The sequence below is a fragment of the Aplysia californica genome, unplaced genomic scaffold (genome assembly GCF_000002075.1).
Source record: "Aplysia californica isolate F4 #8 unplaced genomic scaffold, AplCal3.0 scaffold00318, whole genome shotgun sequence".
In the NCBI taxonomy this organism is placed as follows: Eukaryota; Metazoa; Mollusca; class Gastropoda; order Aplysiida; family Aplysiidae; genus Aplysia; species Aplysia californica.
In genome coordinates, this window is record NW_004797588.1 from 109723 (window position 1) to 125588 (window position 15866).

General features: G+C 41.7%; 2 protein-coding genes across 2 annotated transcripts; both read right to left on the minus strand.

Moving 5' to 3' along the window:
• Nucleotides 1-103: 103 nt before the first annotated feature.
• Nucleotides 104-4000, minus strand: LOC118477171 (sodium-coupled monocarboxylate transporter 1-like). Its single transcript, XM_035970764.1, has 3 exons — nucleotides 3966-4000; nucleotides 2742-2871; nucleotides 104-1062 (listed from the first exon to the last, which is right to left on the minus strand). Exons 2-3 carry the CDS (start codon nucleotides 2839-2841, stop codon nucleotides 290-292), a joined length of 873 nt encoding a protein of 290 aa, XP_035826657.1. The 5' UTR covers nucleotides 2842-2871; nucleotides 3966-4000; the 3' UTR covers nucleotides 104-289.
• Nucleotides 4001-4038: 38 nt separating this feature from the next.
• Nucleotides 4039-12390, minus strand: LOC101855653 (sodium-coupled monocarboxylate transporter 2; the record flags this gene model as incomplete). Its single annotated transcript, XM_035970768.1, has 7 exons — nucleotides 12174-12390; nucleotides 10220-10354; nucleotides 9643-9831; nucleotides 6934-7203; nucleotides 5554-5707; nucleotides 4794-4932; nucleotides 4039-4159 (listed from the first exon to the last, which is right to left on the minus strand). Coding segments are annotated over exons 1-7 (1197 nt in total), but the record flags the coding sequence as incomplete, so codon positions are not given.
• Nucleotides 12391-15866: the final 3476 nt, after the last annotated feature.

Consider the following 15866-nt stretch of genomic DNA (forward strand, 5'->3'; position numbering starts at 1 on the left):
AGGGGAGAGAGAGAGAGAGAGAGAGAGAGAGAGAGAGAGAGAGAGAGAGAGAGAGAGAGAGAGAGAGAGAGAGAGAAGAGAGTTTTACGCTTTGAAGTTTGTATGTTTATTGTTCCGTAAGAGTGAGAACGTGTTTCTGAGCAAATCAATTTCTGTTCTCACGTTTGTCAGCCCTAAAGACTCCACACCAAGAGCGCCTCATTATAGGTATCATGCAGTAAATATATATTTTCCAAAATTATACTTCTTTTCACTTAGTTCTGTATCCTTTCCCTACATATCCCAAGCCTCAAATCACAGTGTCTTTGGTGGCGAGGCTTTTCTCCGTTTCCTCCTCGGTGGGCTTGGAGACGTTCATTGACCACAACTTCCTACTGAAGGGAAACATCAGAGCTGGATCTGTTTTTTTCTCCACAAGTTTGCGAGAGACAAAGCTTATCGCCATCGCACCGACCGAACTCACAACAGCGCCAATCAGAGCATACCATACGTAGGAAATATCATACAGGAAAAAGCCGAAGTCACCAGAGTCGAGAATTGTTCCATTCGTAGTCAAATAAGGGGACGTAGTTGTGTAAGTTGGCACTTCCACTGAGTAGTTTCCGTGAAAAGACGTGTCGTTCGTGAAAAGAAGTGTGCTTGTATCGCACGTCACGCCATCACTTCCAAGTGGACAAGTGATGTTGGCCTCACACTGTCCCGTGTACGCGAAAGGCAAATTGTTACTCTTCTTGCTGTATACCTGGTTACCCAACGCAATCCACACACTGAAAGCTATAGAGAGACAGCCGCCTCCCAGAACACCGTACTTGTTGATCCAGGGTACCGATGCACCCACCAGAAAGACCCCGAGGATTGGCCCGCCAGTGGCGCCCATCACTGACAGCGCCATCTGTGACACGGACCCCTTCATGTTGTTGGCTACGTAGGCGAGCCCTACAGTGATGGCGCCGTAGACACAGACGATGAGCTTCGTGATTTGTGTCACTCGGTGCTCTTTGACGGAGCTCAGGGGTCCGCTCAGGATGTCCTCCACCGTGTTGGCAGCAAGGGAGTTAATTCCTGGGGAGAAAGAAGTTATAACATTGGTGGAGTACACAGTCTGTACCTAATACTTCTTTCTTTCTTTTTTCCTACTTTCTTTCTTTCTTTCTATCTGTCTCTTTTTCTTTCTTTCTTTCATTCATTATTTCTTTCTTTCATTCATTCTATCTCTCTTCCTTTTTCTTTCTTTCTTTCTTTTTTTCTTTCTTTTTTTCTTTCTTTCTTTCTTTCTTTCTTTCTTTCTTTCTGTCATTCTTTCTTTCATTTATTCTTCCCCTCTTTCTTACTTTCATTCTTTCTTTCTTTCTTTAATTTTCTTTCTTTTTTTTCCTTCCTTCTTTCTCTCTTTCTTTCTTTCTTGTGTATTTTCTTTTCTTTAAAATGTATTTATTATAGTTATGTTAACTTTTCGTATATTTGTTTCGAACAAAAAATTGAATTCTGAACATGGTTCGACATACAGATCTAGACATGCACTAAAATTAATTTGGTCAGACAGATGTCATGAAGCACACACACTTAGTTACAGAACGCTAAGAATTGCACTGGGAGGCCGGAGAAGACTTTGACTGGCAGATTAAGTTGAGAGTGTCCTAAAGACATGGGCCGTTTGACAAAAGTACGCTGATATTGCAGAAGCCAGCTTCTCATTAGTTCAGAAGAGACAATAAATAAACTAACAGCGTGTCATCGTGGTGAAATTAGCCGCTTGTCTAAATAATGAAATTGAAGAATCCAACATTTTCCTGCCTATTTTTTCTTTTTTTTTTAGTCTTGGGCTCCACACCTTTTTCTGCCACTTAAGAACACATATATTCATTCATGGATTTTAGTGAAACACGTTGATAAAAGGCACACACTTTATGTACATGTGCAGATTTCAAGGACACTCCAGCTTTAGAAGTCACCAAATTATGGCGACGTTTTATTTTTGGTCTTAATTCTACCTCTGAAACCAACGACCCTCATCCCTTTCAATTGCATGTATCTCGACGCCCATAAGAGACAGATGAGTATTTTTTCATTTATAAGAAGCCAAAATGAGCAAGCTTTAGGATGTTATCTATAAAGACATATTCCAAAAATTAACGAGCGCCTAATTCCACTACGTCGCGACACGGTTACACCCAAACACAATGTTGGTAGTCTCAACCATGAAGGGGGGCGGGGGCTCTCGTGGTTTAGAGGTTAAGGTGTTCACCTCTCATTCAAAGGTCCCGGGTTCGAATCCGGGTAGCGAAGGAAAGATTTTCTTCTCTAAAATTGTCTTCTTTTACCTCTTTTCCTGCTCTCTAGCAATGTTCTGTCGTCTGCTTTCGTCTCTACTTTCAGCCCCCACCCCCTCAAATCCTTTGCCCTTTCCTCTGGGGTCCTGGCTCTTTCTGTAGCCTTTCTACTGCTACTCTTTGACTCTTTCCTACTGCTGTCTTTCAGCCACATCCCTGATCTTCCGGTAGGAAAGACCTACACCTAGCCTTCTGGGACGAGGGCTAAAAATCTCGGAGGTCTCTTGTGCAAACTACGCACGTTAAAGATCCCTTGGTGGTTCAAACTCGATAAGACTAGGCTTCGGCCGCCTTTCGGGCAAAATTCAAAATTTCATATCAACTGAAAATGTTTGATGTGTCCCACACGCTCATATGACCTTATGCAGTTGCGAGCGCCGTAGAACACTTACCAAAAAAAAAAAATCTCACCTGACGACACGGTGCTGAGCGATGCACTAAATAAAGTGGCCACGTAGAAACCCATCACCCCTGGCGTGTCTGCGAAGGCGTGTCGGATAAAGTAGGGCATGATCTGGTTCCGGCTGGAGATCTCTCCGCTCTGGGGTAGAAAAATTTTTTCACCACACACACTCACACACACACACACACACACACACACACACACACACACACACACACACACACACACACACACACACACACAAGCGCTGTTAACCGCTGGACATACTGAGTGCACACTGCAAATCGGATTCAACCGAATTTAGTCGGAACCAACCAGATAGGACACCATTTTGGTACAATTCAATTGAATTCGTCTAGCGACCTAGAAAAACAAACGCTTTTTATTTTGAAGGTCACAATCGAATTCTGCGTTAAAATGACAACTTTTGCCCCACCCACGAAGGAAAATCCGATTGGCCACGACTGAAACAAATGAATTCGACAGGCAGTGTCTTCTAGACTTTAAACTAAGGATAAATTCCAATGATTTTAGCTCTACAGAATTCTTTCTTAAATTTGTTTTCTGTCTTTCCGTTCTACGCCTCGTTCGTGGGTCCGCTGTCGTGTAACGTCTTTGTCATCTTACTGATGAACTGAATTCATTCCTCAATTCAGCCAGGTGGAAATGGGTACCCGATAATACACACCGAAAGCCAGTTTGTTAGTGTTTGAGCACTTCCACGGTAAAATTCCCGGGAGCCGAGAATGCTTCCAAATGTTCTAGAATCCGCTGGGGTTGAAATAGAATGTAAAGCGCATAGAGCTAACTGTCGATCGAGATATCAGCTAAACAAGTGACCATTATCACAATCTTAAATCATTGTCTATTGCATTTACCAAAACAGAATAAACGATACCTTCTCACGGATAGGACGTGCCAGTCCAAGAATCCAAGAAAGTGATAATCTCTCCCCCCCCCCACCCGAAACATACAGCAACAAGAAATAGGTCACTAAAGTTTCACCGCAAAAGGCTTGCACCAAAGTATGGAAATGTTCAAAAGTACACCCCCCCCCACACCACACACACACACACACACACACACACACACACACACACACACACACACACACACACACGCAGTTGCTCCCACACACGCACGCAAGCACACCTACTTACCCGCACACACTTACGCACACACACACACACACACGGTATAAAGCAACAAGAAGTAAGTAGCTAAAGTCTTACCGCAAAAGGCTCACACTGAAAAGTGTGGAAATAGGCAAAAGAGAAGGGAAAATGACCACGCCCACAAAGAGCACCGGAAAATCGCACATATGAGGTAGAGCGGGATGTTGAGCAGGAAGGAACGTTTGACGTCACGCATGTTTTTCATGGCTGAGATTCTTTGAACTGTTGCCTGTGTGTAGACATTGACCAGCCTGCATCGGGATTAGGGGAGGGTGGAAGGGGTCAAGGGGGGGGGGGGTAGAATAACTGAGTGTGATCATGTTATGGAAGGAGTGACTGACTTCATATAGGTGAGTGTGTGTGTGTGTGTGTGTGTGTGTGTGTGTGTGTGTGTGTGTGTGTGTGTGTGTGCGAGTGTGTGTGTGTGTGTGTGTGTGTGTATATGTGTGTGTATGCGTGTGTATGTGTGTGTTTGTATGTGTATGTGTATGTCTGTCTTTGTGTTTGTGTGTCTATGTCCGTGCATTCATTGGCGGCGTTTGTGAGGTGACCGTTGCATGCAGAATACATGAGCTCGATTCCTCTCTCTCTCTCTCTCTCTCTCTCTCTCTCTCTCTCTCTCTCTCTCTCTGTGTGTGTGTGTGTGTGTGTGTGTGTGTATGTGTGTGTGTAAGAGGGGGAAGCGGAGGGGGGGGGGGGGGGGGGTTATCAAGTATCTCCGTATATCTACTGGAACGTTGTACTCGTCAAAATAGAAACTAGAAAATTGAGAACCACGCTGAAGCTATGTTTGGTTCTTCCTCGAACTAGCACGAGGGCATACATTTACATTCGGCTAGTTCAGTATGACACACAATCATGTGTCCAGAAACAGGTAGCACTTACCAGGTGAAGGTGCCGCCTATGGTCATTCCCCACCAGGTGTATTTTGTACGTGGGTCCAGGCTCCATTCCTCCATAGACAACCTCCCTTGGGAACGAGCCACGGAGATCGCTGTAGTAAACCCACCGATGGCTATTGATCCTGGAAGAGACGTTTTTTTGTTGTTGTTTGTTTTGTTTCAGTTAAGAGAGACACGTCCACACAATAATGGTCATTTCGTGCAGGGATAAAGTAAGACAGACTGACAGAAACAACAGAGGGAATGTAAAGAAGTAGGACCTAGCAGTGACGCCCTCCAACCACCCGCATGGTAGAGATGTGTACAGAAGACGTCACATCATTCAAATAGACAAGTCTTACATCATATATTTGACTTTGGAACATGCAGTTTTTTTATGAAGACAAGTTGGACGTTTGTCAGTTGTGCTTCTTTTCCCCTCCTCTTTCCATGTACACCACATAATGTTAAAGTTAAACCTTACAAAATGTGTTAAAATACTTGTTATGGTTGTTTCTCTTTTCATTTATCGCATCTTCGTTCTATCCTCCAAATCCCTTATTTGAAATCATTATTGTTTTTACAAGATACTGCCAAATAGAAGGCGTCTGAATGACTACCCATTCAAAAGACGTCTACACTCAACGTAACTTGAGACTATCATAAGAGACGCCTTCAGACATTTCAACCAATAGAAAGTCTAGGATAAAAATCCACAAGGGAAGGCGTAGTTGATATTGACAGTGTAAATATAGACAGCTTACCTTTGATGATAATCATGAGTATCCCGATGAAGATGACCACAGTCTGGAAGGCGTCTGTCCACACGACACTCTTTATGCCCCCCATCGCTGTGTAAGCCGTGCCCACTAGACCTACGATTGCCACTGACATCCATAATGGCATGCCGACCGCTGCCTACACACAGGTAAAAAAAAAAGCAAAAAAATTACGAAAGAGAATTAGGCCTAACTCGTCGTGTTCGGCGCGTTATTTCAGCTGGCACACAGCATAGCTCGATAGTTTACAGTCATAACGAAGATCAACCAAATTACAGCAAATCCTTCTTTATCTAGAATCATTCTGCATGTTTATATGTTCTTTGTAAGCTGCGTTGATTTCTATTCAGTTTGTTGTATATTTTTTAGGAAAATAGGTTATATTATTATAGTAGCGGCGTCATAGCGAACTTTATAATACTGACTAATTGGTCCTCGTAAAAACTTTGAAGTTTCTTTTGGATGTAACTGGCAGATTTTCTCTCTAAAACTAGAAATTTAATCCCAGCTCTTTGCTTCTTATAGGCCTCCAAGGGGGTAGCCATTTTGATGCGACGTCATTCACTCAAAAATCAAAGAAAAATGAATTTCAACAGTTTGACCTCCAAAGTACATGGGCAATTGCTTGTGAGCTGAATTTCATAAAATGTGATGTAAAATTGTGCAAAATAGCGAAGAACTTGCATTACTTTATGACTCCTCTCGGGTTGTTCTTGGGATGGCGAACATAATAATACATATCTAGATTAAAATAGCCTTACGCTGTGGAAAGTTGCGTTTAACAAATTCCTATCCACTACAGGTAGATCGAAAAAGTTGAGCATTTTACGGTCGAGCGTAATTATAAGCTTAATGATAATAATAATAATAATAATAATAATAATAATAATAATAATAATAATAATAATAATAATAATAGATGACATTTGTATGGAGCATATCCCCGCTCGACAGCAATATTTATGCGCTTTACAATCTATGTTATTACCCCAGCAGACCCTAGAATACTCATAAACATTCTCGCTTTCCTGGGAAGCATATTGTGCAAGCCGATTAAGCGCGAAAACGCTATCAAACCGACAAGATCTTATGCTTTCAGGTCGCCTCCTTAGAATTACAAAGTTCTATCTGCTCAGTACCTAGTTTTAAGAAATTTGACGTAAAATGTTTTGAGTCTCACAACTTGTCAAGCTTTTTCGAACGCAGTTTTTAAAAATTGATATGTTGAACAAGACTTCGAATAATCATACACCTTTGATAGAGCAGACAGAACATTTGGTTTCTGACCTTAGGGTTTTAGAAACTCAAAACAGCCAAAAATGTCAGGTAAAAGTTTGCAACTCTAAGGTAGCGAGGAGTACCAACTTGTAGCGCCAGGGCCGGGGAGAGGTGCGACACAGCCATGTAGCATGTCGTCATCAGCATGCCCAACAAGGCCGCCATTGTGCGGACAGCTCTGGACTGGTAGCGACGCTCCAGGTACTCGTTGATGCTGGTCAGCCGGAGCGGTCCCAGGAGAGGAACGATTGTGAAGTAGCCCAGCACATAACTCAGACTGATGCCGATGTAGATGACGAAGAACATTGCGCCGGAGTAGAAGATCTCGCTCGGCACACCCATCAGAGCCACCGCCGACTGGGGAGAGTCGGGGATGGGGGGGGGGGGGGGGGGGGGATGAAATGATAATAGGTGAGATTACGTTGTAAGTACACTGACGTAAACCTCGGTATAACCTACTCGGCTCAAAACGTACTATCGGTTATAATGTTTACTTTCAGAAACCCCAACTCCCATTTCGTTTTTTTTTGGTTTTTTTTTTACTCTTTGTGGCTAAGAAGTACCTCGGCGGTGATGTTCAAAATCTTGGGTCCAAAGGGAGCACGCTATAACGAGGTTTCACTGTATATCGTCTTTTTAAAAGTAGTTATTGTTCTTGCTGTTTTGATGATGGTGGGTTACGAAGAATAAGTTTAATTCCCAATAAACCATTTCGATATCCCATATTCCGTTATTCCGTATCTGGAGCAGGAGGAGGGGAAATGCACAACGAGGTAGGTCACATATTACCACATTTCACAAAGACATGGATAAGGAAAAGCGTGAAAATGGAAAGAAGTAGAAAGATTAGACCACAATATAAAGAGTGCCTATTTGTCACAGACTTTGGAGTTAATAGGGGGAGTGAAAAGTCATGCAACATAAACTACAAACATAAAGTTTAAAAAGTGCAAAATCCACACAACAGACGATTTTGCAGGCCGAGCAATTTGACATCAGAACAAGAGGAAATGCTCCTGGTGTGCGGGGTTAGGTTTTGGTTGGGGGTATTTTGTTGTCACAGTGGACACGTTTCACCCAGAAGACTCGCATTATTATTATTCTTTTACAAAGCACTGTATAAGTCTTTTACGCCTCTGTCGACACAATTTAGATAATTTAGGAGGCACACTTTTACCCTGCCTGTAATATTATAATATATTACCTGTATCTAAACTTACTATTAAATGTGTTCATTGGTATTTTGCTTTGGGGGTATTTCTTTCGTGTTGAGAACGAACCATTTGGACATGCGCTGTTTTGTCTGTCATTTCATCCCAAATGCCACAAGGAATTGCACAGTCCTTTCAGAGACGGACGTTAAACTAGGAGGTCCCGCCCCTTAAACAACATAATAGTGTTGGTAGGGGCCTTCAGCCAATATAATTTCACCATTTTCAGGGAATTGCAAAAAGAAAAAAAAAAGCGTCTGAATTGGAAACACAATCGGGTTTCTTCAGCTGCTGTTTCATGGGGCTCCACATAACTGTGGGATTCCAATCAGGGCTATTTACACAGTTGCTATGATTTGTTCTTTCAAATTTTTTTTAGCGACGTACGCCCTGTGAGAAGGTGCTTTGACATGCATAAAGACGTCTTTTCGAATGACACCACGGCAAAAATAATGGGAAGACGCGACGTTCCAGCATACGCACGCTGTAGTCCTCTAAATGAAGCCATCCGTGGATTCTCAAGAGCGGTGTTTTGTTCATTCCAGCCAGATCTTGACAGTTTCGTGGCCTCTGTTCCTCACTCACATATAATGTATGTCCAAAATCTAACCAACACAATCCATGCACAAAAAGGGTTCGTGCAGTACACAACGAAAGCAATGGCTCATATACAAAATACTGATGAGCACAGGCTCTACGCGGAACTTATGACTGCTTTGTTTTCCAGTCTGTTTGAAAATATTGTAAAATGATATTGTCAATTGCAAAGAAAATAATATTCCCAATTACTTTGATATGAATGTCCATTCCACCAATGTTAATGCACCTCTCAATACACGTGCGAAGACACTTTTTAAGATTTTATGATTTAACCGTTACTTTTTTGCCAAGTCTTATTTTTCAACATTAATTTTTTGGTGACCATCTTGGGTGACTCTTATCATAGATGAAATAATGCGTCAGGCGATGCAGAATTATATATATATATATATATATATATATATATGTGTGTGTGTGTGTGTGTGTGTGTGTAGGTAGGTAGTATTTGCAACAAATCATTGTAAAAAATCAGATTTATCTTGTAAAATTCGGTAGCAAGGCAAAGGGGTCAATAGTGATTACGGTAACCACTGTGTGGGTGGCACGTGTGCGTCCTGCGGCATGCTTGGCGAGTGTGAAAATCTGCAATTTTGGCAAAACTGGATCGAGTTTCAAACGTCAGTAAGCGATGCCTGTGGCTTTCTGCATGGCAAAAAAACCGAGATGCACGTGGAAGAATGCACCTCTGGCTATTATAGGAACTGTGCTCGCTTGTCTGCTTACAAAAGCCGCCGTTTCAGCTCTGTTTTACAGCATTACCGCGCCATGCCACATTCCACCACGCCAAAAGTTGAACGACTTCGACATGACCCGTGCGATTACCTGACTGCAGGATGGAGTTGGCGTACGCGAAGTATCACGCAGACTTCAGGTATCACACTCCACCATCATAAGGCTGAGGCAGCGGTTTGCGGTGACAGGAAGAGTCCAGGAACGGTGTCGCACAGGTCGTCACAAGAAAACAACAGCGAGAGAGGACCGCTACATCCAAGCCATACAGCAGCGGACAAGCTCTGCCAGCGTCATCAGGCCACATCTGCGAGCTGCCATCTACACCACAGTCAGTTCGCACACAATACGTAATCATCTTCATGACGTCAACCTCCGTGCGCGTCGTCAAGTAAAAAAACCTGAGCTGACTCAGAACCAGCAAGCCACCGTCAAATGTGGTGCACTGCGCACCAGAGGTGGACATGTGCCAAGTGGACAGAGGTCCTGTTCACTAATGAATCTCGCTTCTGTCTGACACCCAGTGACGGCCGAACCTGCATCTGGAGGCGTGCATAGGAGCAACAGTTGCTGCCAATGCAGTTCAAGAAGTGGTCCCGTTTGGTCTCCATTATGCTTTTTTTTTGGGGGGGGGGGATCAGCAGGAATCACAGAAGCACCCTTTATCATGTCAACGGTATCCTGACAGGGCAGTGGTAACTGCAGGAGACCCTTCGACCTCTAGTCGTCCGGGCACTGCAGCAGATTGGGCCTGCTTCTGTCCTTCAGGACGACAACGCCACGCCGCACAGGCCCAGGGCCGTCAACGCCTTCGTACAGCAGGCGCGGATTACCAGCATGGTTTGACCAGCATAACAGTCCAGCCAGACCTCAATCCTATTGAACAGTAGTTGTAGGTTGAGCTTGGTCGGAGAATTCGGGAGAACCACCCTCCTTTGCCCGCCAACCGACAGCAGCTGCTTGGATGGCTGCAACAAGAATGGGACGCCTGATCAACTCCATACACCAGCGAATGCCTTGAATGCCTTGGGCACACGCGCTTCTGACAATTCCGTTGACATTCACGAACTTAAACCTGTCATTTTCTTTGATAGTACGGAGACTTTTTGAGACCCTTTCTTTTGTGATTTTGCATTTTGAGAGTAGGTCCCTTCTGAGCACTGGGAATTACTCATTTCGGTTTCGAATATGATGAAATTTCTTTTTTTGCACTTATGGATTAATCTTTCTTCTCCTTCTTCTCCATCGCATCACACTTGAAGCTTGGTATCTGTCATAAATTGGGCCGTCCTGCTCAGTTCATCTGTTGGCCTGTATAGCTTCTCTTGTAGTGTAAGTGGGGTTGGCCACGTTTCCTGTCTCAGGGCCCTGTGTGTCTTGCAGTGCTTAAGGATGTGTTCCACTGTTTGGTCCGCCTCTCCACGCTGGTATTTTGGTGATTGTACTAGTTTAAAACATCTGTACATATGTTGTCTCAGCCTTGTGTGTTGGGTTCTTAGTCGGAAGATAATCACTTGTTCTTGACGGGGCAGCTCATGGTAGCTATCTGGTGTCTGCGGTGCTTTAAATAGGGTATTTATAGTAGCTTTTATTTCTGTGTAGTTAACGCCGTTGTCTGGTTGCTCTTTCTGTGATCCTAGTTTGACCATCCTGTCTGCCAGCTCATTTCCTAAGACACCACAGTGTGATGGAATCCACTGCAGCATGGTCCTCGGACATGGGATGTCCTCAATTACTTCTCGTAGCCTTTGTAGTTTGCCGGCAGTGATTGCCTGCAGTACTGACATGGCGTCAGTTAGGAATACTACTTGGCTTTGGGGGTCTACCACATTCTTGATGATGTTTGCTCCATGTATTAGAGCCTCCGTCTCTGCCCTGTAGTTTGTACAATGTTTCCCTGTTGGGACTGCCTCCTCTTGTCGTCGTCCATTTGGGAACTGTACATACACTCCGGCTCCTCCTCTTTACACAGCATCAGTGGCAGATCCGTACGTATAGACCCTTATCCATGTTCCTCGGGGGTATCATTCTTCACGCATGGACAGGGTGAGGGATTTTTTGCCCACGTCGCTGTGGTCATCTTTTGTGGTGAACATAGGAATGGACGTGTGTATAATTATGTTTGTGTTTTTCTTTTCACAGCGATGCCTTGAATACTTTGCCTTGAAGGTGGGCACACGCGCTCCTGACAATTCCGTTGACATTCACGAACTTAAACTTGTCATTTTCTTTGATAGTGCTGAGACTTTTTGAGATCCTTTCTTTTTTGATTTTCAATTTTGAGGGTAGGTCCCTTTTGAGCGCTGGGAATTACTCCTTTCAGTTTCGATTGTTATGAAAATTTTTTTTTGCACTTATGGATTCACGAATTAAATGTTTGTCAAAGACGGAATAATTTGATTTGTTGGTTTTTATTATGCGGGCACTTTTGCAAGTGGTCGTTAAATTTTTGTGAAGACTGTATATTATGGTCATATATATATATATATATATATATATATATATATATATATATATATATATATATATATATATATATATAATTTTTATATATAATATAATGTATCAAAATGTTGATACACAGAAATGCACGTACGTACATAGACACAAGTTTAGACACGAGTGCCCCCACACTCTCTCTTTCTCTTTCTCTCTCTCTCTCTCTCTCTCTCTCTCTCTCTCTCTCTCTCTCTCACACACACACACACACACACACAGACACACATATCCCTCCACCTCAAACACACACACACACACAATAGACAAAACACAAAACGCCAGACTTGCCTGATAGGTGACAAAAATGGAGAGGGCCACCGGGAACCACGACATCGTGCCACCTCCCAGCAGATAGACATCCCTGGAAGACTGACCCCTGTCTTTGATTGCAAAATAGATGCCAATACCCAGAGGTACCAGCAACATGACCGCCATCACTACATAATCAGCTACATGCAGAGCGGAAGTAGTCGCCATTGTATCTGTTCGACTGGTGACACCTTCTCTACAATTAAATTACCTGTGGGAAGAAACGTTTCACTTTTGGTTTATCAGTGTTTAGGTTTGAAGACCCTTTAACAAATTAAGATTATTTGAGAGTCAGAACACCAGAATTTAATCTCCAACTCCGGTAGGGTTCAGCTAAGTTAGCGGAGAGTCCAGAAGTTTCTAAACAACTCGTCTAGGCGGAGAGCCTAATACGTTTCCAAACGACCCAATTTTTAGAACATGGGTCATCCATCCCATAGCCTGCCATAGAACCAAATGAGGTAACGCCATACCCTCTTGATTGTAAACTAGGTTTAAGGTTACAAGTTTGAAAATTGTACTGCTTATTTATTTATAAAGAATTGCTTAAGAAAAACGGTTTATAGAATGGATCAGTTCATAACAAATGTTTACGCTAAAGAAGTTATATAATTTGACAATATTAAAATTGTCTTTATAGCTCAGAAAAACTGGTTTGTCCCAGACACCAATAAGCAAGGTTTTCTCCTTGCATTTATTAATGAATAACTTTGACTTAGTTTGTTTATGATATTCATTATCCCGATTGAGCCATGAGCCAGCTTTGGTACGAGGATAGGCAAATAAAGACTTTTCGTATTGAGTAGCTGTCCAGGCGGTCACAACTTAAGCTAGAAAATGCTCCAGAGGTGCTCTTTTATTAACCACAAAGAAATTTTGAATAGATGTATTTGAACACCTCGGCTTTTAAAGGCCCAAGTGTGTTTATAATCTTGTTCTCACACGCGTCCTATCATAGCAAAGAAAAAACTTAAAGATAAAGATTATTGCTGTTCTCTGCTTAAAAAAATAAAATCTTTTTCTGTGGACACATTGGCAATTGATGGGTACATTTAAGACGATGGGTAACAGTTGAGAGCAAGGAGAATGGCAAGGGGGGGGGGGGCATTTACGAGTAGATGAGTTTGTAATGAATTAATCATAAACCACTTTTACAATTTTCAACAACTTTTGTTTATAGGGTGAACTTTGTCGGGGGAAAAAGTCAGATCTTGAAAAAGGTTCACATTCTTACACACACTGCTGCTTGAGTGTTCTTCGATATGACATAGTAAAATTGAAGAAAAAAATTGTCACCAGAATAGACAAATTATGAAGAGTATCTTAATCAGTCTCAAAATTTCAGAGTCCAACTTTAAAAAATCAACCATAGTTATTCACAAAAACCTGTTTCATTAACTTAATGGACAGCATGTACAAAATCACATCTTGAGTGTAATAAGTTTTTTTGGTAAGAGTTTTACGGCGCTCACAACTGCATATATTATTATCTTATTAAGATTATATGAGCACGCAGGACACATATTATTAAACATTTTCAGTTTGTATGAAATTTTGAATTTTGTCTGGGTTGATGTGAAAGGAGAAAATTTTGGAGAAGAAAATTGTCCGTCGCCATTCGGATTCGAACCCGGTACCTATTAAATGAGAGGCTACGACCTTAACATCTAGACCACGAAAGATTATGTGTCTAAGTTAGTTAAGTAATTTGAAAAGCATGTAGAGGGGAAAGACAAATGTTTCCGATCAAACCGTGCAATCTTTATAGGAAAGGATAATTACCTAGAAGGGAATTAGAAAGAGGTGCAGGTGTGATGTAATTTGAAATAAAAAATCACGGCCAATTACAATGATAATGATAATAACGATAATAACACCAACAATAACAACAACAGCAACAACAACAATAATAATACTAATAATAATAATAATAATAATAATAATAATAATAATAATGATAATAATAATAATGATAATAATAATAATAATAATAATAATAATAATAATAATAATAATAATAATAATAATAATAATAATAATAATAATAATAATAATAATAATAACAACAACAACAACAACAGCAACAACAGTGTATGGCTCTTTTCGTCTACGCGGACGGTCAATTTAGCTTCAGATGGTCTCAAGGTTGTCTCTATGCAGCTTCTTTCATTAGCTAATTCTTCTTATGTTTGAAGCGCAGATTCTGTGGCAGTGCTTGCATGTCAATGAGGTTGATCGAAGCTTTGTATTTCCGCCGTTTTCCTTTCGTCGTTGGCGCTTCGCCACCTGGTTGTATCCGAGGTTGCTCTTTAGCATACTATTTCTTTCCTTTATCATTTTCCTCCATGTTTTCTTGTCCTCAGATGTTGACATCTAATCCAAGCTTAGATAATAAACTGTTTTCACAGGAGTCTTTGTACCTCAATTTTGGCCTTCCTCTTGCATGGTCTCTTTCCCTGAGCAAGTTCTCCACAGACAAGTTGCTTCGGAATCCTGTTGTCGTCCATTCCCTTGACTTGGCCCAGCCATCTCAATCTTCTTCAACACAGGATAGTTGCCATGCTCTGGAGGTTTGCCAGGCCACCACTTCAACGTAAGTAACCTTGTCGCGCCACGTAAATGTCTATAAGATCTTGCGGCAGCATCTGAGATTTAAAAACATGCCAAGGTGCTTTTCTTGCCTGCTCTAGGCCTACAAACTCCATGTTTCAGATCCATAAAGGAGTGTGCTGAGGACGCATGCTTCGTAATTCTTGATCTTTGTTTTGATGGTTAGGCAACAACAACAACAACAACAACAACAACAACAACAACAATAATAATAATATAATAATAATAATAATAATAATAATAATAATAATAATAATAATAATAATAATAATAATAATAATGATAGCGTATGCTCAGGTTCTACAGCAAGATTACCTTACTAGTATTATTATTGCCTCCAGCAGGCACCAGAGCAGTCAGAAACAACCGTCTCCCGGGAAGCATACACGACAAGCAGCCGAGCGCTCAATCACAAACAAACTGGCAAGATCTTTCGCCGTCTATAACCTTGTGCTCATTCACACTCTATCCCTCCTGGCACGGGAAATGAACCCCCCCCTCCCCCCCCCCACACGCACCTACAAAAAGAAAAAAAGACCCCCTACCTCCAGAAAAACGATAGAATAATGCGGTACGTTTTTCTTTTACGGGTCATGCACTCAGTGGTTTACCACGAATGTCTGACATGGGTTCTGAATTCAATACTGAATCTATTGGCGTACAAAGAGAAGACGACTCAGAGTGACGTAGCTAAAACAAGCACACGCTCGTAAAGATTTTGATGCATATTTTTATCGATCATACATCTACTTTTCAGTTTCAAACAATTGATGTAAAGGTAAAATCGAGTTCTCTATGCATGAATAAACTTCACTCAAAATGAGGCAATCCTGCTACTTTTATTGAACCCCGAGCAAGGAACGTTTGAGTTACAATGACGATACAAAGCGTGAATAAAATAAAATGGAGGTTGCATCAGTATTAAATAATACAATATGATAGGCAAATACTGATTTTTTTTGGTACTATCTCGTTTCCCTCTTTTGAGTGCTATGTTGATTGTCCTATTCGTATCATATATGCATGAACAATGGAAACATGTGTAAGTTAATATTGTTATGA

Excerpts from the sequence above, each read along its gene's own strand:
- LOC118477171 (XM_035970764.1), bottom strand. The coding sequence starts at position 2,841 with ATGCCCTACTTTATCCGACACGCCTTCGCAGACACGCCAGGGGTGATG. Across the intron at positions 1,063-2,741 it reads GCTCAGCACCGTGTCGTCAG|GAATTAACTCCCTTGCTGCC; the intron begins GTGAGATTTTTT and ends CTTTCTCCCCAG.